The sequence below is a fragment of the Apium graveolens genome, chromosome 10 (assembly GCF_009905375.1).
Source record: "Apium graveolens cultivar Ventura chromosome 10, ASM990537v1, whole genome shotgun sequence".
Taxonomy (NCBI): Eukaryota; Viridiplantae; Streptophyta; class Magnoliopsida; order Apiales; family Apiaceae; genus Apium; species Apium graveolens.
This window is the reverse complement of record NC_133656.1, coordinates 212628816-212651808: the sequence shown is the minus strand read 5'-3', so window position 1 is coordinate 212651808 and position 22993 is coordinate 212628816. Positions and strand designations below refer to the sequence as shown.

Here is a 22993-nt window from a genome sequence, read left to right as displayed (position 1 = left end):
TTATGCTATTCTTTGTTCAGAATAGGTAAGTGGTTTTACTTATCAAATTATTGGATTTATAAATGTTTTGGACTTTGAGAAAAATGATTTAGTTGCAAATATTTCTACCCAAGTAAATGTGGGAATAAAATTATTTTGGGTGTCAATTATTATGACCCATTTTTCAATAAAAGGTTTTAAGATTGGATCAATGCGTAAGTGACCAGGGCGGACGGTCCAGCGGAGGGCTATTTCTAAGTGTCATATGAAATATTATGACACAATTTGTGCCACAGGCATTTATATTGCCTTTTTATTTGAGTACTCGTGTTTTGGGGACATGTTTCTATGAATCATGACCTTGTGCTATCACACGGGTTGATCAGCATGTGATAGCACGTCCGTCGGTGAATGATCCCAATCTAAAGTATTATATTATTTTTGATAATCATAGATTAAATGATTTATCAACCGTTTGTGCTTTTGGATTAATGGTGAAATGCAGTTTTGATTCAGCATCTGATTTATGCTGATACTTACTTTGTTGTTAAATATCAAAGATGGTATTAGTATAAATGATTGATGTTGACTTCAGTATGGGATGTTGTGAGCATAAAAGTTCGTATTGATATCTAATTTGATATGACAACAAAATGAGTATTATTTTCAAGAGTTCGGTTTTGAATAAAGTTTATGATTGAATTCATAATCATTGCTTCTTGTTATTGTTGTTTACGATATTTTCGTAAACACAGTTTTATGAGTTTTATCCTCGTCAAGATTCAAAGTATTGCTGAAGTATTTCGCTCGAAAATATCAAAAAGAGTTTTGAATACAGTGAGAAACAATTATCCGATTATTTAATAAATTTTATGTTTCAGCAATTATGATTTTAAATGTTCTGCTCTAATGCAGAAGTCGGTTTTATATTAAAAGACCCTATATATGCTATAATGAACTTGCTGAGCATTTCTTCCGCTCATACTTGCCTGTTTTAAAATTTAACCTCCAGTGAGGATTAACTTGCGCTGTTTAGCCGCGTAATTCGAGGAAGCAAAGAATAAGTTTTTCGAAGGTGGTTGCTCCAGGTTTGCGGACTAGTGTAAGTTCTGTTACATAAAGTTGTTTATATTATATTATATTATAATTATGTATTGTTTAGTTGGTCCTAGTATACTTCTTTTCGAAGTTATACTAGCGGGTTAATATTGAATTGGAATTTGTTGAAAAGAGGTTTAAAAGGAAGTGAAAAATTATTTATGGAATTTGGAATTTTTGTTTCTAGAACTGTAATCTTAAAAGATCTTGGATTAATTTGGGGTTATAAATGATAAATATCTTCCGCTGACATTTGTATTTTGATTTAACAGGTTAATTTAGATTGAAGTTTTATAGTGACGACCAAATCCTCTGACCCCGGATTTGGGGGCGTTACACAGTTAATCTTTGCAATAACTCGCATTTGACAATTAAGGGGGAGTGTTAAAATATTTGAATAAATATAAAGTGATTGTCAAAGCGTATCGAGGAAGTCTCTCAAATCTTGTTGAGGAAAACTTGCACAACTTCTTAAGAAAGAAACTTAATCAACAAGAGTCGTAAAGTTTATCGAGAAACTTAATTAGGAAGACTCGTAAAACTTATCGAGAAAGACTTGTAAAACTTATCGAGGAAGACTTGTAATAGTTAATGAAGAAGATTTGAATAACTTACTTAGTAAGACTTGTAAATCAACTACTATAAATAGCTCATTTAGCTAATGAAATGATATACAACTTTCTCTCCATATCTTCTATTCCCCAATACTTCATCTACATTAAACATAACTAATATTTTTAGTCAAAGTTTATAACGGTATAAGCAATTATTGTTATGTTCGATCTCTCTTTTTTACTTTTTTAAGTATCATAGTATTGTATTTATTTTTATCGTGATATTATATATGTATTATTAATAAGATCCTTTTTATCACAATTATTTGAAAAATTATTAATGATCGATGACAATCAATCACTAATAAAGTTCGTATTAAATTATTCGTTCAAAAAAAGTGATTAATGACCATTTGAATGGTTGGTTCATTGGGTTTTAATCCTTGTGATCAAATTGTTTTATTTTCGTATAAATTTATTAAAATTTACCTATACCATCTAGGTTCAATTTTAATATTTCTCGTCTACTTTCTCCCCTTTTTACAAGAATTCCTAATATTTATTTTTTAACATGTATTTCCTTTATTTTTTATTATATGACGTTTGACTTTTCGGTACATATATTTAAGAGGTTTGATCATATCCTTAAAATAATTTTTTTCGATTTTTTTTGTGAATAGAAGTTTTGATCTCATATTTTTATTCAAAAATTTTTTTTATTAAAAATAATAATAAAAAGACAAAAAAATCAAACGTCATATATAAAAAGACACCATTGATTTTTTGGTAGATGATACTTGATATACACTTTTTATTATTCTTTACTATTCATTTTAATAAATCTTTCACTCTAGTGAGAGTCTAGCAACTTATTGGTGGATCTTTTTTTGCCAATATTTTGGAATTTGTTCATAGCCCTGTGAATGTTTGGGTTATTTCAGTAATCAAGATCGTAGATTTACATGATTTTACTATACTGTTAATTGATTTAAATTATATAGGATTATGAAAAAATGTAACAGAGAAATGTTAGGTTTTTAAATATGGTTCCGAAAATTGTTTAAAAATACTTAATTATTAATATGTTATTGATTTTTACCTCATCAGTGATATGGACCTTTGTGTATAAATATATATTATTGACTAAAATTACGTTATGGGTCATTTTGAAATTGTTTTTGGAATCATTTAATTAAATTATGTACTACTTACTAAATCTTAATTAATTTTGTAAATATTCGGGAATGAATTGATTAACCACTAGAAACACCCAAAACGGCCAAATCCATCGACCCCTAATTTTTTTTACCAAATCTATGTAGCCCTAAAATGTTGCTTACTAATTTTGTCCAATAAATATCAAGTTTTTTTTTTGTATATTTTCATTATTATGCGGAAAATGGAAACAAAATAGTAGTGAATTTTGACATGAGCGAGCAACGTTTCATTTTGCAGGTGCACGCGTGAGAAACTCAACGGAAACTATGATATCTACTAGTACTAATTCAACTCACACACACAGTCAGTCATAAACAACAAACAGACAGTGAACATACATAACAGAGAAGTTTCACTTTCACACTCCTTTTTACACATCTTCTCTTAAAACCCCTTGCTAAAACAATGGCCAAAGTTAAAGAAGAAATAGTTGAACCTTCTCAACGAAACTCTCCAGATCCTTCTCTACCTCCTGTTTTAATTGATCTCTGCAGCTCTGACTCCGACTCTGACTCGGACTCCGACTCATCGTCTTCCTCTTTTCCCGGTGATAAACGTCCCCGGAGCCCCGACGACGACGGTTTTTACATGCTTAAGCGGAGGAAGAAAGATAAAAGCTCCGGCGTAGCTTTGCCGCTCGGTTTTCTCGATCCTTTGCCGGCGAAAGAGACGGTCCCTGCGGTCACTCCTCTGGCGGTTGCTCCGGCTGTCAATCCTCTGCCGGCTGCTCCGGAGGTGACTCCTCTTGCTACGGCGGTAGAGGAGAGTGTGGCGATTGTTCCGGTGTCGAATGCGAATAACGCTGTTGTTTCGGCGATTCCGAGTTGTAATAAGCAGTTCTGGAAGGCTGGGGATTATGAAGGAGCTGAGAGTAGTAATTGGGAGACATCTACTGGTAATTTTGTTTATTAAATTTTTCCATATTTCTGTGTTTTGTATGTATTTGATTAATTGCAATTAGTTATTTATTGTGTAATATGTTGTATTGGATTACAAGAATTTTAGATTCTATGTTTCATATAGCTTCTATTTATGAATGTAATGTAAGGGTAGAATCTTGAACAATCTAGGGTTCTGGATTTAGTAATTAATTTAACGAAGAGAGGAACATTACTCATATTCAACCCTAGTATTGATACAATTTACACAGGAAAGCCCTAAATGTTAGGAACACTACTCGATTCACCTGAATATCATCCAGATTGACTCATATGATAAGTAAAATTTTGTCCGTTTAAGCATATAGATTTTAAATAAAGTTTGGAACTACATGAATTTACATGTTTATGAAGATGACAACCTGAAATGGCCACCCTAGTTTGATAATGGCCACCCTAGTTTCATCTTAATTCACGATGTAAAGTCCTAAATATGATAAATAATCTGATTAGGGATATGTATGTATCTACAGTTGTTGGTGGTGCTTGTTACCGTGTGAAGTATGAAGTAGTACTTGCTTCATCCAGCATGTGCTTAGAGAACCATGACTACAGGAGAGTGTGAGTACTTGTCAACTGGATTACTATTAGAGTTGGTACTTTTCCTGGTCAACTCGTATTAAGTGGTAAATTGTAATGGAACAACTAGGCCATTAGTGATATTTGTTCATGTTCCACAATACAACAATTAAATTTAGTATAAGAACGCTTATAGTGATAGCATTCACTCTGTGATGTGAATTGTAATGGAACAACTTTTTCAGGTCAATTTGTATAAAGTGGTAAATTGTAATGGAACAAAAAGGCCATTAGTGAGACTGTTCATGTTCCACACTTCAACTATCAAAATCAGTATAAGAAAGATTATAGTGATAGCATTCACTTTGTGATGTGAAGACCAGTGACTAATCTGGTTATAATAGTTTGATACAGTCCAACGGGAAGGTTATCATACTAAAATGGGGTGCGTGGCTGTGATTAGCTGGGAGGAAAGAAGGCCCATATATGACAATGAGAAAGGGCCCCGCGTTTACCCGACACATCAAATCAGCTGGGACTGGTTAAGCTTCATAGTTTGCATCCAATACTAGAAGAAGGCTAATTATATTTTGATTTTTAAAATGGTTGACGGTTTTGGTTACTTAGAAGTTTTTGCAAATATTCATTAGCTTATCATATGTTTCAACCGAGCAACAATTGAAATGTTTTTTTTTTAGTTTTTTAATCGGTTCAAAGAAAGATTGAAATTGCAAGATGTGTAGAATATGAGCTTTGGGAATCCACTAATTAGGTATACCCTGTGTTCATCTGGTTACTGCATTAGCACTTAGTAGTGTATATGTGCTGTGAGGTGTAATGTCAGTAGCTTGTCCAGAATGTGTTTGTGTGCCCAGAATGTGTGTAATTCTTAATTAGATATGTGTCTGAGTTTGTTGATTTCTGAGGCAGGCCTGACCTCATGGTTTTCCCATAGCTGTTTGTGAGTGGTCTGAAGTATATGACCTTTGTTGTGATGATATTGTTTTAGAAGTTGACGGATGAAGAATTGTCTAATGTAATTTATCATCACTAAGCTTAGCGACCTATGGGCCTATTGTAAGACTTTTAGATCTACTTGGTTGCTTTGTGGAAGTTAAGATATGCTATTTAAGCTCTAAAATAGTCGAATCCGATAGGCTAAATTGAACTTTTATTACATATCGTAACAGTTGCATAATTTGTAGGTTTTGTTAGTATAGTCTGAGAAGGTGATGGGTGGAAAAAGTCTAAAATAATTAATCATTACAAAGATGAGCAAGGAGCCTGTTGTAAGAATTTTTGATGTATTTGGTTCCCATATAGCAGTTTGATACAGTCCAACGGGAAGGTTATCATACTAAAATGGGGTGCGTGGCTGTGATTAGCTGGGAGGAAAGAAGGCCCATATATGACAATGAGAAAGGGCCCCGCGTTTACCCGACACATCAAATCAGCTGGGACTGGTTAAGCTTCATAGTTTGCATCCAATACTAGAAGAAGGCTAATTATATTTTGATTTTTAAAATGGTTGACGGTTTTGGTTACTTAGAAGTTTTTGCAAATATTCATTAGCTTATCATATGTTTCAACCGAGCAACAATTGAAATGTTTTTTTTTTAGTTTTTTAATCGGTTCAAAGAAAGATTGAAATTGCAAGATGTGTAGAATATGAGCTTTGGGAATCCACTAATTAGGTATACCCTGTGTTCATCTGGTTACTGCATTAGCACTTAGTAGTGTATATGTGCTGTGAGGTGTAATGTCAGTAGCTTGTCCAGAATGTGTTTGTGTGCCCAGAATGTGTGTAATTCTTAATTAGATATGTGTCTGAGTTTGTTGATTTCTTAGGCAGGCCTGACCTCATGGTTTTCCCATAGCTGTTTGTGAGTGGTCTGAAGTATATGACCTTTGTTGTGATGATATTGTTTTAGAAGTTGACGGATGAAGAATTGTCTAATGTAATTTATCATCACTAAGCTTAGCGACCTATGGGCCTATTGTAAGACTTTTAGATCTACTTGGTTGCTTTGTGGAAGTTAAGATATGCTATTTAAGCTCTAAAATAGTCGAATCCGATAGGCTAAATTGAACTTTTATTACATATCGTAACAGTTGCATAATTTGTAGGTTTTGTTAGTATAGTCTGAGAAGGTGATGGGTGGAAAAAGTCTAAAATAATTAATCATTACAAAGATGAGCAAGGAGCCTGTTGTAAGAATTTTTGATGTATTTGGTTCCCATATAGCAGTTAGAATACGATATCTGATCTCTAAATATACGTGACTCGATTAGGCCAAAAATGAGCTTTTATTTACTTGTCAATACAAATTGTAACGAGCACGTAAATGCTCTCTTGAATGTTTATGTGTATGTTGCTGACGTTATACTGGTAAATGTGAGAAGAATAAACAAATAAGTGATAGTGTAGAAGCTAATTGTTTATTGCAATTCACATCTGATTAGACATCTTTCACATTCTTCCAAGCTAGCTAGCTAATTCTTACCTATTTCTATATCTGCAGGTGGTATGGATCATGTACGCGTTCATCCTAGGTTCCTGCATTCCAACGCTACCAGTCATAAATGGGTCCTTGGTGGTAATGTTGTGTAACTCTGTCTTGATTAATTGCTCATTCCATGAACAATGTGTACATGGCACATACCTATTTAAACTTAAATGTTATGTTATGCAGCTTTTGCGGAACTTTTGGACAACTCACTGGATGAGGTATCTGTGTCAGTGTGTCTTCGTGCCTCTTGATGGCATAGTATATTATCTTTTCAAGGCTTCATAATTGTTTCACATCTTCATCAGGCTGTGAACGGAGCTAATTGTGTTAACATTGATATGATTAAAAACAACAAAGATGGTAGCAGAATGTTACTGATTGAAGGTACTTGTATATGGTGCGTAATGTTGCGTAGACGTTTAGTGTTTGTGAGAATATTGTGTAATCATTACAAATTGCAATATTAACTTTAGACAATGGAGGAGGGATGGATCCCGAAAAGCTGAGGCAGTGCATGTCTTTGGGCTATTCTCTCAAAAGTAAAGTGGCAAATACAATTGGACAATGTAAGTCACAATTTTATTATATTTATAGAATTCTACATTTTGATGTGATTGTTAATATGTTGCATTACTTTAATATTACAATGTGGCTGTAGTAATTCTTCCAAGTTACATTGCATTGTCTTGTCAGATGGAAATGGTTTCAAAACTAGTACCATGAGGCTTGGAGCAGACGTAATTGTATTCTCACGTTGTTCTGGGTCAGCTGGAAAGAGGTTGCATTTTCTTTTATTCACATTCTCTAGTGATCCTCCTCTATTCAACTTTCGTTAGTAGTATTCATATTTTCTACTTATCATACTTTCAGTTGCGCTTTCCTTAAGTTCCACAAGGACATCATCTATCTTTTTTTTTCTTTTTGCTAATTACCTTCCTCACAAATATACTGAAATTACATTATTACAAGAAAGTGTGTGTGTGTGTGCGTGTATAACTAACAGACCTATAAGCTCTTTCAGTAAAGAAATTATGTTTTGATTTTTAAAAATCACCTTTTGTGAAATCCAGCAGTGTAATTTTATATGATTTTCACTTCCCCGTTTCTACATTATTACATTTCCTTGCGTAAAAAGAAACATGTATGTCCTTTTTTCTGATGTACTTGTAGTTGTTTTCACTGGATGGTGACACTGAGGAAGTTTGGTTTATTATTAAATCCAGTAAATGAAGATAGAATCGCATGCCATCTGCTAGAGCTTATTTTGATAGGAAGGGGGAAATTATGTACATGGGTTTTGAAACAATTATCCAAGTACAATAATTACATGCAAATAGTTTTAGTACCAAATTAATATGCTTCTAGTACAAAACACAATCCCAATATACATTGAAACCAAACTTTTCTGATCTGAAGGTGGACTCATAAAAGATATTTCTTATAAATCATATCTAGATGGTGATTATCTACTATAATAGTAACATAAGTAAAACTTACTTTAGAATCCACATAATGTTGGGCATCCATACCTATATTACTCTTCACATCTTGGCAAGGTCTCTAATCTTTATTCTTTAAGATAGAAACTATTTGAGCTGTTCTATAAAAACAGAATATTCTAGCGGGATGTATAGTTATAGAAGGACAGGTATAAGGTTATGAGGACAATTGGCGCTATGGACAAAACAAGATATGTGGTGTGATTTGAAGGACAATCCAAGAGAACTGTATTTCTCTTTCTTCCTGTTCTACTATTCTTTTCTCCTTTCTCCTAGGGAAATAATAGATCCATCGATAGATTGTTGAGTGAAAGTCCAATGGTTTGATTGACTTGTGTTAAGTGAAAGTAGGGTTGATGTGTGAAGGATGTTGGTGCATTGACTCGGTTAATTGGGCTGCAAGAGCAGTGGCTGTCATGTCAAATGATTTGGACATAGTATTAAGTTTAAGGGGTTGGGTATATGACGTTCAGTTATAATTTTCGTAAGGAGAGCTAAGACGAACATTTTTTAGAAGAAATTTAACCAACATTTCGTAAATTAAAGCAAAGTTTACCGTATAAATTCCTATAATTTTTTTAATGAAAAATAATTCTATAATTTGAATCAGTTAATATACTATAGAATCTTCTGGATATGGTGCTATCATAGATTATAAGACCAGCCCAAGTTTCTTTTGGGAATATCTTGCGCACATATTTTAATTTTAGATAACTAGAAGGAATGTTTGGATGATTTGGTACACAAATTATGAAGAGGTAGATTGGAGACCGGCGACCGTTGTTAAGTAAACAACTCATCTAAAATCTTAAGTCTTGAGACCTCTGCTAACCAAAGCGCAGATACCATGTTTAGTAAACTAATCATCTAAAACCTTAAGGTGTTAGAAGAAAGCTCCAGCTGGATCTTGTGTTATATCCTAATAACGAGGACCTCTGGGAGTGCTCAAGCATCTATCTCAGTTTTTCCTTCCCTGTCCCATATCCATATGGTTGTAGGGGTGAGAATCGAGGCCAGTAGTTAAGTTTTGTTTCGGAGCTATCTTGAAAGTATACAGACATTTTTTTAAAATGATACACAATTTGAATATACAAAGAATTGGGTTAAGCATTCATTTTTTTATGAACCCTGACCGGCAATACTTGTAAAAAAAGATTATTAATCTGCCCTTTTTAGGCCTCGGTGTTCTTGTTAACCCTACATGACGCATGCTTGAGAAAGCCTACTTGTGCATATGTTTAGTAGGTAGTGTATTGGTGTTTGGCACCGTAAGCAAGATATAGGTTTGGACTTGGTCTCTATTTTTTTTCCCACGCAGCTTTTGTGTTTGTGGTTTATGGAAGTCCAGTTTGGTAGTTACATGACTTGGTATATCTTTCTTGACAGTTGATACAGGTTGGGTATTTAGTTCGTCTTTTTTTTCTGACAAGCAGTGGTCACAATACAGTCGTTCAGTACTGCATACTCGTTGCTGAAGTCTTTGAAGCCATACCTCATTTTTTCTTGCCTGTTCTATTTTCTTCCACATTCTTATTTGCTGGTAGCATACTGGCAATGATCAATTACAAGAATATTTGCATTTTTTTATCTCAGAGCTACTCAAAGCATTGGTTTGCTATCCTACACATTCCTGAGGAGTACAGGAAAAGAAGATATCGTAGTTCCTATGGTAAAGATGACCTCTTTCTTTTAATCTCTGTTTAGACTTGCAAATAATGTCTAACATTTGTTCTGTTTAATCTGGCTTACAACATTTGGCAGCTTGAGTGTTCATTTTGAGCAGCCACGAAAAATTAAATATATGAAAGTAGATCTCTGTTAAGAATATGCTTGATATAATAAAGAGAGACAGAGATCTCCTCCTCACTTTTTTCCCCTTCTCTATGCGAGGAGATCTTGTGCAGAATGTTTCCCTTATTTAGAGTACAAACATCACAGCCTGTAAGAAACAGGGGCCTGCATATTAATAAAAATATAAGAAATGATTTAAAGATTATCTATAACCATTAAATATCTGATGCAATTTTATATGAACTTTACTGTTTTTAATACTCCATATTTTATTTTGGCCAAACTATGTATTATAAAAAGATAATTATTATAAAAGTACACACTATTTAAACCTGTAAAGTTTAATAGTCCAGCTTTGAATTTTGCCTAACTTTTTGTATCATGTATAAAGGAGTATAAACTAGAACTTATGTATCGAAGAGGCTGAATATATTGTTAAAACTCAACCGAAATCTTATTATAAGGCTGAAAGTACGGAAGACCGAATTTCACTTCGGCGTTTAGCCTTCTGCCTTCCGTCCAGTTGGGCATATAATATTTTTTCATTCAGCAGTGCCATCATAGCTTTGGTTCTAATTAATTTCTTCTACTGGGTCCTGATGTTTATTATAAAAGATATTTTCCTATGTGTTCTCCTTGCATTCTAGATTGCCAAATTTGAATATATGTTATACATCATACAGACAGGCTCTTACTAACATCTTTTTCCCTTGCAAAAACAAATTAAAATGAAAGCTTGATTATGAAAGAAGTAGCTTGGAATGGAATAAGATGATACGATCATCTACTGCTGACTGGGATAGGAATATAAAGACCATTTTGCAGTGGTCTCCATTTTCAAGCGAGGCAGAACTTTCTCGACAGGTATTTTTTATATTTCAGCAGTTTGCAGTTCTTTTGGGCGTAAGTAATTTCTTCAAAAGTAATGTTTATCCTTTCATTTGTGTGTGTGATATTACTATTAAGTTTTTGTGCGGTATGCAAGACTGTCTTCCCAGTTTGTAACTGTGATACTGTTCTGGGTTATTGGGATTTGAAAATGATAAGATCAGGTGTATGAGCTTGTTTTGTAAATGGCTACTACCGTCTAACCCCCCCTCCCCCTTCTCCCACACATACATACGCATGAATGTGATGTTTCTTGCAAACAATTAATAATACAATAGAAAAAAAATCTTATGAATCGAACCTTGGATGCTATTGATACTTACCTAAATATTGCTTCCTACATTTTGGTTCTCTTACCTACTATTAAATGGTCGTTTCACCTGTATTTACCCTCTCATCTGAGTTTCTTTCCTTCTGTATATAGCATTTGAAAATCACATCTAAATTTGAATCCTTCTTGCATTACATCTACATTGTTAATAACTTTACTGATTGATATCTCTTGTAATCTTTTGTCCAATGTAGTTTAATCATATGAAAGATCAAGGTACCCGTATAATCATATACAATCTCTGGGAGGATGGTCAAGGACTGTTGGAACTTGATTTTGATAGTGACAAACATGTGAGTACTTGTTTGAATACAATGGACCATCTTTTTTTGGTCACTCTCATGGGTTGGCCACTAAATTAAGCAATGAATAATCTCTTCTTGTTTGGCCACACTCAAGATGGGTCATATGTCTAAACAATTTTGATTAAGTTCAAGTTTTATGATATGTTGTCTGCAGGACATCCAAATAAGAGGTGTTAATCGAGATGATAAAAATATACAGATGGCACAACAGTTTCCTAACTCGAGACACTTCTTGACGTATCGGCATTCATTAAGGGTGAGTTAACTGATTTTATCAATGTGTATGATCAATGGAGGATGCACTGGCTGAATTAATCAATGTGTATGACCGATGGAGGACAGGAGGATGCACAATGTCTTATCAGGATATTAAAAAAGACTTTCTTACATAGTACTGTTGTCCATGATTATTTAAAAAATTTACAGACTTCATTTGCTTAGTGATTTAATTAATTGTCCTTTTTAATTCCACAGAGTTATGCATCAATTCTGTATCTCAGAGTTCCCCCAGGCTTCCGTTTCATTCTCCGTGGCAAAGATGTTGAGCACCATAACATAGTGAATGATATGATGATGACCCAGGAGGTTACATATCGCCCCAATCCGGTCGCTGATGGCATCCCAAAAGATTTAAATGTAATGCTTGACTGACTGCATCATAGTGTTGTTTTCTGCTCAATACTGCTATTTGACTGATTTTCTACCTTGTCATCAGATGGTAGCTGTTGTAACTATGGGTTTTGTAAAGGATGCTAAGGCACATATTGATGTTCAAGGATACAATGTTTATCATAAGAATCGGCTCATCAGGGTTCTCATATCTCTCTTTTAGTGAATAACTTACCATAGATATTCTTTTGTACTATTACTTCATTGCTGATTTATGAGCGTGATGCACTTTTCGGTACACCTCAATAAACTTTACATTGGTTCTCATATGGTTTTTTTCCTTATGTCAGCCATTCTGGAGGGTTTGGAATGCAGCGGGAAGTGACGGCCGTGGAGTTATAGGTGTTTCTTCTTGTAAAGAAACATGAAGTTCTTTTAGTTTGTCAACACCATGCTCAAAATTAGTTCTCATTGGTTTTTCTCCAGGGGTGTTGGAGGCTAATTTTGTTGAACCAGCTCATGATAAACAAGGATTTGAGAGAACGATAGTTCTGTCAAGACTAGAGACAAAATTAATTCAAATACAAAAGACATACTGGTATATTCTTATTTTTGTGATATATATGTTATTTTCTGAACTGCTTTATATCACTAACGTTTGACTCTTTTAGGTCAACAAACTGTCACAGAATCGGTTATGCTGCAAGAAGGCATAGGAAACTTCAAGATGATAGAGGTAATATCGAAGAAACCATGTTGGCTTTATATCCCTTCAAGTGATTTATCTTTATATTATTATGTGACGAGACATTTGGCTCTTTTGACATAACTTTCCAGAGACTACTCCTGAATATAGTCCTAAAGTGCCTTCTAATAGAATAAGGAACAGTAATGTCTCTAGTGGGAAAGCACACTTTCTGGGTTCATTAGGTGAACCTTCCTCGCATCAAAGTGGGGTAAAAGAAGCAGAGAGACGTTCAAGACGTGTGGATAAAGGTCTTGGCAGTGGAAACCGTGAATATAGCAAGGGAGAAAGAAGAAGGAGACGCCCCATGAAATTTGGAACGGAACAGAACCATGTAGAACTATCATCTTCCCCAAATGAAGCCACTGCGGATGATGGGCAAGATTCTGCATCTGAAGGTGAAGAACAATTAAATGGTGGAATGTCTCATAAAGGTTTATCATCAAAGAAGTCTTCTAGGAGTTTCCCTAGAGCCCAGTCACACACTCGTTTGGAACGCGTTGATGCTGAACCAACTTGCTCATCAGACGGAACAGCTGATCAAGACGAAGCACCCCTGCAATCTAAGGTCGTTCCTGCTCTCCTTATCTGCTTATGTGTTGCTTTGGGGGGAGGGGGGTTGCTTGGGCGAATTTTACTGTATACATACCTTTTTGTGTAAATATATTATAAAAAACTAACAGGTTTCAGTACTTAAAATAGATAGTATGTCTCATAGTTGTATTGTGTCATCCTTTTGGACATTTAAAATGGCTCTTACATGGTTGCTTGTGACCAAATTAGATTAATGATTGTGCACATAAAATAGAAAGTAGAAACATGGAGGACAATTGAGTAACTAGGGAGAGGGGAGGGGAGATATATTGAAAACATGAGACTCTGCTTGGCTCACGGGGTTGACAGTTCTCCGCATATTTGTTATAGTAAATCTTCTATTTGAGATGTTAAAATTCAGCAAATACTAGCATGTGCTAACTTTTATTTTATAAAAACCTTGGGCATTTTATGACAGAATATTATCTGAAAAACTGAATGATGTTAGAACATTCAATCGTTTATTCATGTGTATCTTTTCATAAAGTTTTTTGGCCCTGTTCTATTACAATAATTTAAATACTACACACACATGCCTCCCCTGAGGCTTGAGCCCTCGCCCTCTTTTTATTTTTTACTAAAAGGAAAGTGGTATCTACTAGGCTATGCAAATGTACATTTTGTAGAAAGATATGCACTCGATACTTGTAGCTGTTCAGTGGGGAAATATTGATAGAAACTTTTCTTGGCAGACAGATGTAGATGCAAGTAGGGGTGGTTCCCCTTCAGAATTAAAAAAGAAGACTACCATGAATTAAAAAAACATACAATCGCTTATTCATGTGTATCTTTTATTCAGATTTTGGAAGACAAATTATGTGTAATAAAACCTTAAAAACCTTGGAATATGTTGGAACATACACTCAATTATTCATGTGTATCTTTTCATAATGTTTTTTTGGCCCTGGTCTATTACAATAATTTAATTACTCACGCACACATGCCTCCCCTGAGGCTTGAGCCCTCGCCCTCTTTTAGTTTTAACTAAAAGGAAAGTGGTATCTACTAGGCTATGAATATGTACTTTTTGTAGAAAAATATGCACTCGAAGCTTATTTTTTACTTGTAGCTGTTCAGTCGGGAAAATAATACTTTTAAAGATTTGTTTTCAGTTTTGTTCAAGTTTGATTTCTTGGGGGTTTATATTGATAGAAACTTTTCTTGGCAGAGAGATGATGTAGATGCAACTAGGGGTGGTTCCCCTTCAGAATATGGTACTAAAACCTTTGAAAATCTGAAAGAAGACTACCGTGAATTAAAGAAAAGGTGACATTTTCATCATCAATCAATTATATTTATGCATCATGCTTGATCAAGCAGGGTCTAACCCTTTTTGATGATTACTTCTTATGTTCTGTCCTTTTTCTGTAGACTAACACAAGAAGAAGAGATTTCTCGGAACCTGCGGCAGGAGCTACTTAATGAAAAAAATCGGAATGCTTCGTTAGAAGCCAAGGTAAATTTTGAGCCACCTTCTTGTAACTGCCGTAGTTGTCAAATTCTCAAGAAAAGGGCAAACTTTTTCTTGAAGTACTATATCCGTCCATCTAAAATAAAGTACTCAAGTGATCTACTGCTCTAAGGGTTTCTAATAGATTGGTAGAATACTTTCCTCTCTACCCATCCTGCCTGGTAAACAAAAAGAAAATTTGAAGGGGGCCAAGGGGAAATCTAATCCATGTATTTGATTTTGGGATTGGATGGAAAAACTTCTTGCCAGGAGATAGTGGAGGCATCTTCTTATTGTTTTTTTTTTGTTTATCCAGATTGAGATGAAAATTCAAGAAATGAACAAGGAACAAGAAAGTTTAATAGATGTTTTCTCAGAGGAAAGACTACGTCGTGATATTGAGGAGGAGAATTTGAGGAAGAAGCTAAAGGTTATTTTTTTATCTATTCATTTCTCTTAAATTTGTTACAGATGCAACTAGTAATGCCTGGCTTTTATGAAGATCTATTGGCTTTTGTGAGGATCTATTTATGTTTCTCTTTTATAATGTTCCCATTTGTGTAGGACGCATCAAATACCATCCGAGAGTTGCTTGAAAAGGTGAGGCTGCTGGAGAGAAGATGAATGAAATCTTCTAAGGGAAAGTCTGACCAGCTATAGTTTCTGAAGTAGCCCCCCTGGCAAAGTTGCAGATTAATAAGATTTGTCATCCTGTGTCGGTATATAGTATAAAGATTTGAACAATTAAACCTACTGTATATTGTAAATGCTCATTGGATTAGATTCACATGGAAACTTTGTATGAACTACCATCATACCGTCAAGTTTGCATCTGGATTATCAAATAGTTCATCTGTAGTAAATTTATTAGATGGATAATGATCGTTTTGACAATGAGCATATAATAAAAACAGATTAAAACAAATCAATGGGGGGTTGGCATGTTCAATTACTATTTACTAATATATAGATAATACGATAATTTTGAAAATAAAATAAAATATATTCAAATGCAACATCGTATAATTTTGATTATATACAATATCATTTTCAATTTGACATGATAACAAGAACTTGCTATATGTATGTTCAATTTATATATTCAATTTTTATTATTTTTAATTACTTATACATGCACTGTTTTCACGTATTTCGAGTCTTCTATGAAATATAGTTATAATGTTTTTTTTACTTTTTTTTGAATAAAAATTTAAACATAAAACTTTTATTCAGAAAAAAATAATTAAAAAAATATTGTGGAGTTATGTTTTAAAGTAACATTGAAAAGCGTGTCAAAAGTGATGCATAAAATTCAATGGGAAAGAGGGAGTATAATTCATTGTTATTTTAAGTAATATTTTTAAAATAAATTCTATGTAGTTTTAAAAGTAGTAGAGGAACCAGGAACCTTTGCCCGCGCGCTACGTGTGCTAACTATTTTTTTTTTATAAATTTTATATTTTTTACAATAAATAGGTAAAAAATATTTTTCATTTAATTTGGCAATTTAAATTATAATTTGCCATAAAAGCCGTAATGTTGGGTTTACAGAAATAATATAACATACTATATAGCCACGAATAATGCGCTGCACTGCCCGCCAAAATTTTTGTTACAAATATATTATATAAAACAATAAACAAATTAAATTAATAGGCAAAAATCATTATTTACACACATAATTATAGAAAAACATCGATGCATTAAAATTTCATAAAAATGTGTAAATTCCAAATTGCGGCCAAAGTGTTTGTGCAAGACAAATTGACACATCTTCTCTCACGTCAAAAACGTTTGTTTTTCACTTCGACTACAACTACTACTGAGTAACCATCACTTTATCACTTCAATCATAAGTGGGAAGTTAGTTATTACATTGTTTATCCTACTATATTTATATTATTTTTTAATATGTATATTTGAGATATAGAATATGTATATTTAATTGGAGAAGCATGAATTAAAAAATAATGTAATTTTTTTTACTTATATTTCTTTGTTAATCATTTTGGAATTGAAATAAAATCAAAATTAAATCTTTATTAATAGTTTCTCGGCATCGTCGGGTGTTCTGTAACTCGAAAGGTATAAAAGAAAATATATAATAATTTTGAAATTGGAATAAAATCAGAATAAAATATTACTATTTCTCAATATTCAATAAGTAAAAATTATAATAGAGGATATACAATAATTTTAAAATTAGAATAAAATCAAAATATGATATTTACTGAAAGTTACTACGCCTCGTATTCTGCATCTAAAAAGGTATAAAACATAATAAAATTAAAATAAGATATATACCGACGACTTATTGCTGGGAATGGTGGGTGCATTGACTGTTTCTTAGCTTCGTTTTCGGCGAAGAAACTATACAATATTTTCGAAATTGGAATAAAATTCAAATAAGATATTTATTAACTGTTTCTCGGCGTCGTTTTTTAAAACTAAAAAATATTGTTGAGGATATGCAATAATTTTAAAATTATAATAAAGTTAAAATAAGATATTTACTGATAATTTTTCAGCGTCGTCGACGACGACTGGTATTCCGCAACTAAAAAGGTATAAAATAAGATATACAATATTTTTGAAATTGGAACAAAATCAAAATAAGACATTAATTGACTATTTCTAGGTTTCGTTTTCGACGACGCCTTTCTATAACTAAAAAGTATGATAGAAGATATACTATAATTTTGAAATTGGAATAAAATCAAAATAAGATCTTTATTGACAGTTTCTCGGCATTGTCTCCGATACTAAATACTAAATGATTATATCACACCAGGGATTCCATTATATTAACTAACCACCTATTAATAAAATACACCACGCCTTTTACTATATTGAAATCCAGCAAAATACTTTGATAAAACTTTTACTGATTATATCTCAACTATTTGGGAGATACATGTCACACAACAGTCTATGCACATAATATAATACTGTAGTAGTTTGACACCAGATTTCAGAAAGTATAGCTACGAAGTACTACTATTGCTAAATAAAAAAATTACATTAAATGGTGGAAAGATGTGATAAATCAATTTATGCATATTAAATAAGTAGGCAGGTTGAGGAGTCACAAATCAAATATACACGTAATTTCATTTATGATTCTCATAGCATATCTTTCATGCATTAGTAACTTGTATATACCAGGTTGGTGAGACAAAAACGTGAATTATACTTCTAGAATGAACAAACAAATCCAATAGAAAAATATAAATGATTAAGTACCCTTGGTTATTGTCACATCTCGGTCCAAGAAGCACACACCAACACACATTTAATATTTAAGAATAAGCCATTTATATTTTATTAAAGACTGCAAATGTTACTTGTTATTGTCAATATTTAGTAGGTAAAATATATGGTTAAATGTGAAGAATATTATATGTTTACCTGTATAAGCACATTAGCTGTTATGTGTTAGTTTCCTGTATAAGCACATTAGCTGTTATGTGTTAGTTTCATAATTAAGCTATAATGATCTGTATTTTTATGTTATTAAAATATGAATATTAAATAAATAAATATATGGTATGATTCTACCAGCTATGTGTTGTATTAATATTAATTATGTGTGACTCAGTTGCAGTTGAGAATTGTTTATCTTATTAATAGATGAGTCGTGTTAATTTATTTCTATTTTTAAATGTGATTTTATTGAAGATTTATTTTCATAAATATTGATTTTATCTTTAAAATTATTTTTATGGCTTTATAATCTCAATAATTATTTATAGGAATTTATAAAATTTAGAGAATAATATTTCGTCAATCATTTATCCCCATCATTTATCCCCAAACGATTTTCTGATTGTATTTAGGAGCGGGTCCAAAGTTAAATTCAAAAATACTTCAAAAATTATGAAATTGATATATTTTACTAGTTTTTAAATATTTTGAGAATTTTAAAATTTGTTTTGGTGATTTTTCGGGTTATTTTTACCCGCAAATTAGTTCGTTAAATTGCAAAGCGCGGAACAGAAACCAGGCTCTCGGGATACGTGTTCATTTGATTTTATACGTGGCCTGATTTCCTTCCTCACTAGAAACGTGGCAGGAGATGTGGTTTTTAAAACGAAAAAGAAAAAGAAAAAGACACAGACGGGGCATCTCTATCTCTCCCATCGATCGATCTCTCTCATCTCCGGGCTCTCTTTCTCTTTTCTCCGGTCTCATGGTACTTCCCTGCTTCTCCTGTCCTCTCGCTGCCGCTGTAATTCCGGTTCTATTTTCCGGCCACTTTCAGGTCGCCGTATACATGGGCGGACCCAGGATTATAAACCTACGGGGGCTGGAATAATTTTTTTTTACGTGATTCAGTGAAATAATATGTGAGTAAACTAGCATACACATATAAAGTGAAAATCATAAAATTCAACTATATTATTAATTGAAATTCAAAATATGTAAAAAATAAGTACTAAAGATACTAGTTTACCATGAAAAATAAAAGAACATTTACTCACATTATTTGAATTGTGCTCGACGATTCTTTTGGGCATAAAATTCATCTATCACTTCATCTGGATCAATTTCTTCGGCATACTCCCTCTCAATGTTTATAAGCATAGTGTCTCTCCGATACTCTTCCCCCATTTTATTTCTAATATCAGTCTTAACTAATTTCATGGTCGAAAAAACTCTTTCTGTAGTTGCTGTAGAAACATGAAGTGTTAAAAGACAAATCAACCTATAAATTAAATTGTATTGTGTTGCCTTTCCCGTATCAACTAGCCGTAGACATAAATCAAAAAGAGTAGACAAATCCTGAAATTCAGCATGGTTAACCACATCAATCTTGTAATGATCAAGTTGAAGTTTAAGATGGTACATCTCTTGTTGTCCCAAATCAGCAGGATAAAAGGTAGTAGCAAGTGTACAAATATGCTCAATGTCAAACAACCTGAAATTGTTCTTTGGTTCCAAAGATGCGCTTAACCTCAAAAGCTGCACAACATCATCATTGAACCTATAATGTAGCTCTTCTAACTGAAAATCAATTGCAGAGTTAAATATATCATAATGATAATGATGCTCAACTGATATATCATCTATTTGTCGCACAGAACGGATACCATCCATATAACGAGCATTTATATCTGGTATATCAATTTTATGCTTTACACATACCGACATGACATAATCCAAAAGAACGTCAAAACCCTCATCTCTTAAAGATTTTAACAATTCTTTTGTTGTTGCAACTAAATCCATGATATTTAAGATATCAATTTATTTACTTTGTAATTCTCGACAAAGCAAATCTGTAAGGCCCATGATCTTATGCATCAAGTATAGCACAAATAGAAAGTCAAATGATTTCAGTGCCTTTAGGGATCCTCTAGCTTCTCCACGCACAGAGTTAGAAGAAATACTACAATTATTAATATTTTCCAACAAATTAATTATTGAACCAAACTTATCAATCAAGCTGCAAATACAATTAAAGTGAGAACTCCACCTTGTGGATCAAGATCGTTGTAAATTCCCAATCTGATTAAGTCCCCTACCAGTCTCACGTTCTCCACTTGCCACAGAATTGTCAACCTCTATTCCATATGCAGTCTGTAACTCCAACAGGCGTTTAGAAGAACCAGTGACAATATTTACAACATGAGACAACATAGAAAAGAATTCCCAAATAGAATCTTGTTTTTAGCAGCCCCAACCAATGCTAGTTGTAAACGGTGAGTAAAACAATGTACATAATAAGCATATGGACATTCTTTAAAAAATAGATCTTGTAAACCATTAAATGCACCACACATATTACTAGCACCATCATATCCCTGACCCCTCATATTATGAATGCTCAAGTTATTCCGTGTAATAACGTCATATATTTCTTTCTTAAGAGTTGATGAGGTAGTATCAGCTACATTAACAATATCAAAAAAGCGCTCACGAATAATACAATGAACATCAACAAACCGAATCACAATAGCCATTTGTTCTTTATGTGATGCGTCTATTAATTCATCAACTAAAATGCAAAACTTAGAATCTCCAACTTCTTCACGAATTTTATTTCTTACTTTAGAAGCAAGTATGTGCAAAATATCTTTTTTTACCTTGGGAGAAGTATACATGGCATTTTTTGGTGTATTTTCCAAGACAACATTTGAAATATCAACACTTAGTCTACCAAAAACTTTGATCATCTCAATAAGATTACCTCTGTTACGAGAAGTTGATGATTCATCATGACCCCGTAATGCACATGCTTGCAAGCTCAAGTATCGGACATCCTCTATAGTAGCTCTCAAGCGCAGTCTATTCTTCTTCACATCTTCCAACGATTGAGAATTTATGACCTTGTCAATATGTCTTGTAACATTGGTCAACCCGTCAAGAGAACTCGTTGCTTTTTTATGCGGCGAATTACCTTTTCCAATATGCACCAAGAAAGGACATCTCTCATTATCATTAACTCTTTTCCAATTCTTGAATCCATCAATAGTAAATGCATGTTGTGAAGATGAATCCTTTTCAAATAGAAGACATGGAAAACATAATGCAGTATCTTTTGAAACTGAATACTCTAGCCAGGGCCATGAGTTGAACCAAGATGCTTGAAATCGACGACGTTGATTTCCAAACTCGGTAGGTGGATATTGATCTTTGTATAGTTTAGGTTGACATGCTCCAAGTCTTATATATTCACGCCTAATATCATCACGAACATTAGGTGGATACTTCTAAATAGGACGACGAAGACCAGGGTCGCGTTCAAGAGATGTAAGATCAATAGGACTAGTTGTATATGTAGGAAGAGCACTAGGAGTAGCTGTAGCTATGGCGGGAGCACTAGGAAGATCATGACTAGTAATAGGTGTAATACTGACAGTACCTGTAGGATCAACGGTAGCAGTACAAATAATTGTAGAATTAGGAGTAATTGTGGGAGTAACATTAGGAGAAACATTGGAAGTAGCTGCACCACTAAGAGTATTTTCAAGAGTAGCATTGGAAGTAGGAAAATAAGAAAATAATGTCTTTTTTTCCGACCTTGATTCCTGCAACAAAATTAAAATTCTTTAATAGAATAAATTTAAAATGTCTTTAATTTTAAAGAGCGCATAAATACTAAAATATATAATTTTAAATTCACCATGTCCATGCCTATAATTTTAAAGAGCACATAGATACTTAAATATATAATTTCAGGGTGTTAGTATCCGATCAAATTCAGATTTTAAAAAGCACCGGTAACTAAATTTTTTTCCAGCAACAATCACTCATTCCAAATGCCGGTACTTGTTGGAATAATCTTAAATTTAGTTATTAATTATTTATTTATTTAATTATTAGATATTTTAGATATTTAGCAATAGATTAATTATTAGAGAAAAATATTATTTTAGAATTGTTTAGTAGTGGGGTAGTGGAGTTATGGAGTAAATTATGGACATGTAATTTACCCATTAATTAGTAGTGGTTAGTTTTAGTAATAGTTAGTTTTAATATGTTTGTAAAGCCTATATAATGGCTAGTTTACCTTGAGTTTTACAAGAGGAAAAGAAAAAACAAGAAATATAGCCGTACAAGTTCTCTGCAAAATGTATGTGTCTTCTTTTTTTCTCTAAGTTTTTTCAACAGTACTTTATCTAATAAGATTAACCTATTTAATTTAATTACATATGACGTATTGACAATTGGTTCTCACAATTAACTACTTAAATTAAATTTATACCTTATATAATTATAAATTAAAAGATAATATATACATATAAATAAACTAATCGACAAAGTTAAACTATATAATTAACAAACTTACATCGATTTTGTGAAAGAAAAGTAAACCAGCGGGGGCGTGGCAGGGAAAAAAAGAAACAAAAGAAGTCCTAATATTTAATCAAGGATGGGGATTGTTTTTAAAAAGTGGAAGGGTTTGTATTTTTTAAGCACGAGAGCAGTCACACCACGTGCTTCTGTAGTTGTAGTGCTTTT

At 33.1% G+C, this 22993-nt stretch overlaps 3 protein-coding genes across 3 annotated transcripts; 1 reads left to right on the top strand and 2 right to left on the bottom strand.

Annotated features, from left to right (window-relative positions):
- The first annotated feature begins 3140 nt into the window (after positions 1-3140).
- Positions 3141-15900, top strand: LOC141689814 (protein MICRORCHIDIA 7-like). Its single transcript, XM_074494228.1, has 20 exons — positions 3141-3744; positions 6829-6903; positions 7000-7034; positions 7122-7200; positions 7290-7382; positions 7510-7594; positions 9909-9984; positions 10842-10970; positions 11520-11618; positions 11785-11886; positions 12105-12266; positions 12346-12441; positions 12590-12641; positions 12726-12837; positions 12911-12975; positions 13077-13552; positions 14747-14844; positions 14950-15034; positions 15345-15458; positions 15593-15900. Exons 1-20 carry the CDS (start codon positions 3255-3257, stop codon positions 15650-15652), a joined length of 2583 nt encoding a protein of 860 aa, XP_074350329.1. The 5' UTR covers positions 3141-3254; the 3' UTR covers positions 15653-15900.
- A 3610-nt stretch (positions 15901-19510) lies between these two features.
- LOC141691762 (uncharacterized) lies at positions 19511-20257 on the bottom strand. Its single transcript, XM_074496520.1, has one exon. The coding sequence runs from the start codon at positions 20255-20257 to the stop codon at positions 19511-19513; it is 747 nt and encodes a 248-aa protein (XP_074352621.1).
- A 392-nt stretch (positions 20258-20649) lies between these two features.
- Positions 20650-21598, bottom strand: LOC141691761 (uncharacterized). Its single transcript, XM_074496519.1, has 2 exons — positions 21584-21598; positions 20650-21528 (listed from the first exon to the last, which is right to left on the bottom strand). Exons 1-2 carry the CDS (start codon positions 21596-21598, stop codon positions 20650-20652), a joined length of 894 nt encoding a protein of 297 aa, XP_074352620.1.
- Positions 21599-22993: the final 1395 nt, after the last annotated feature.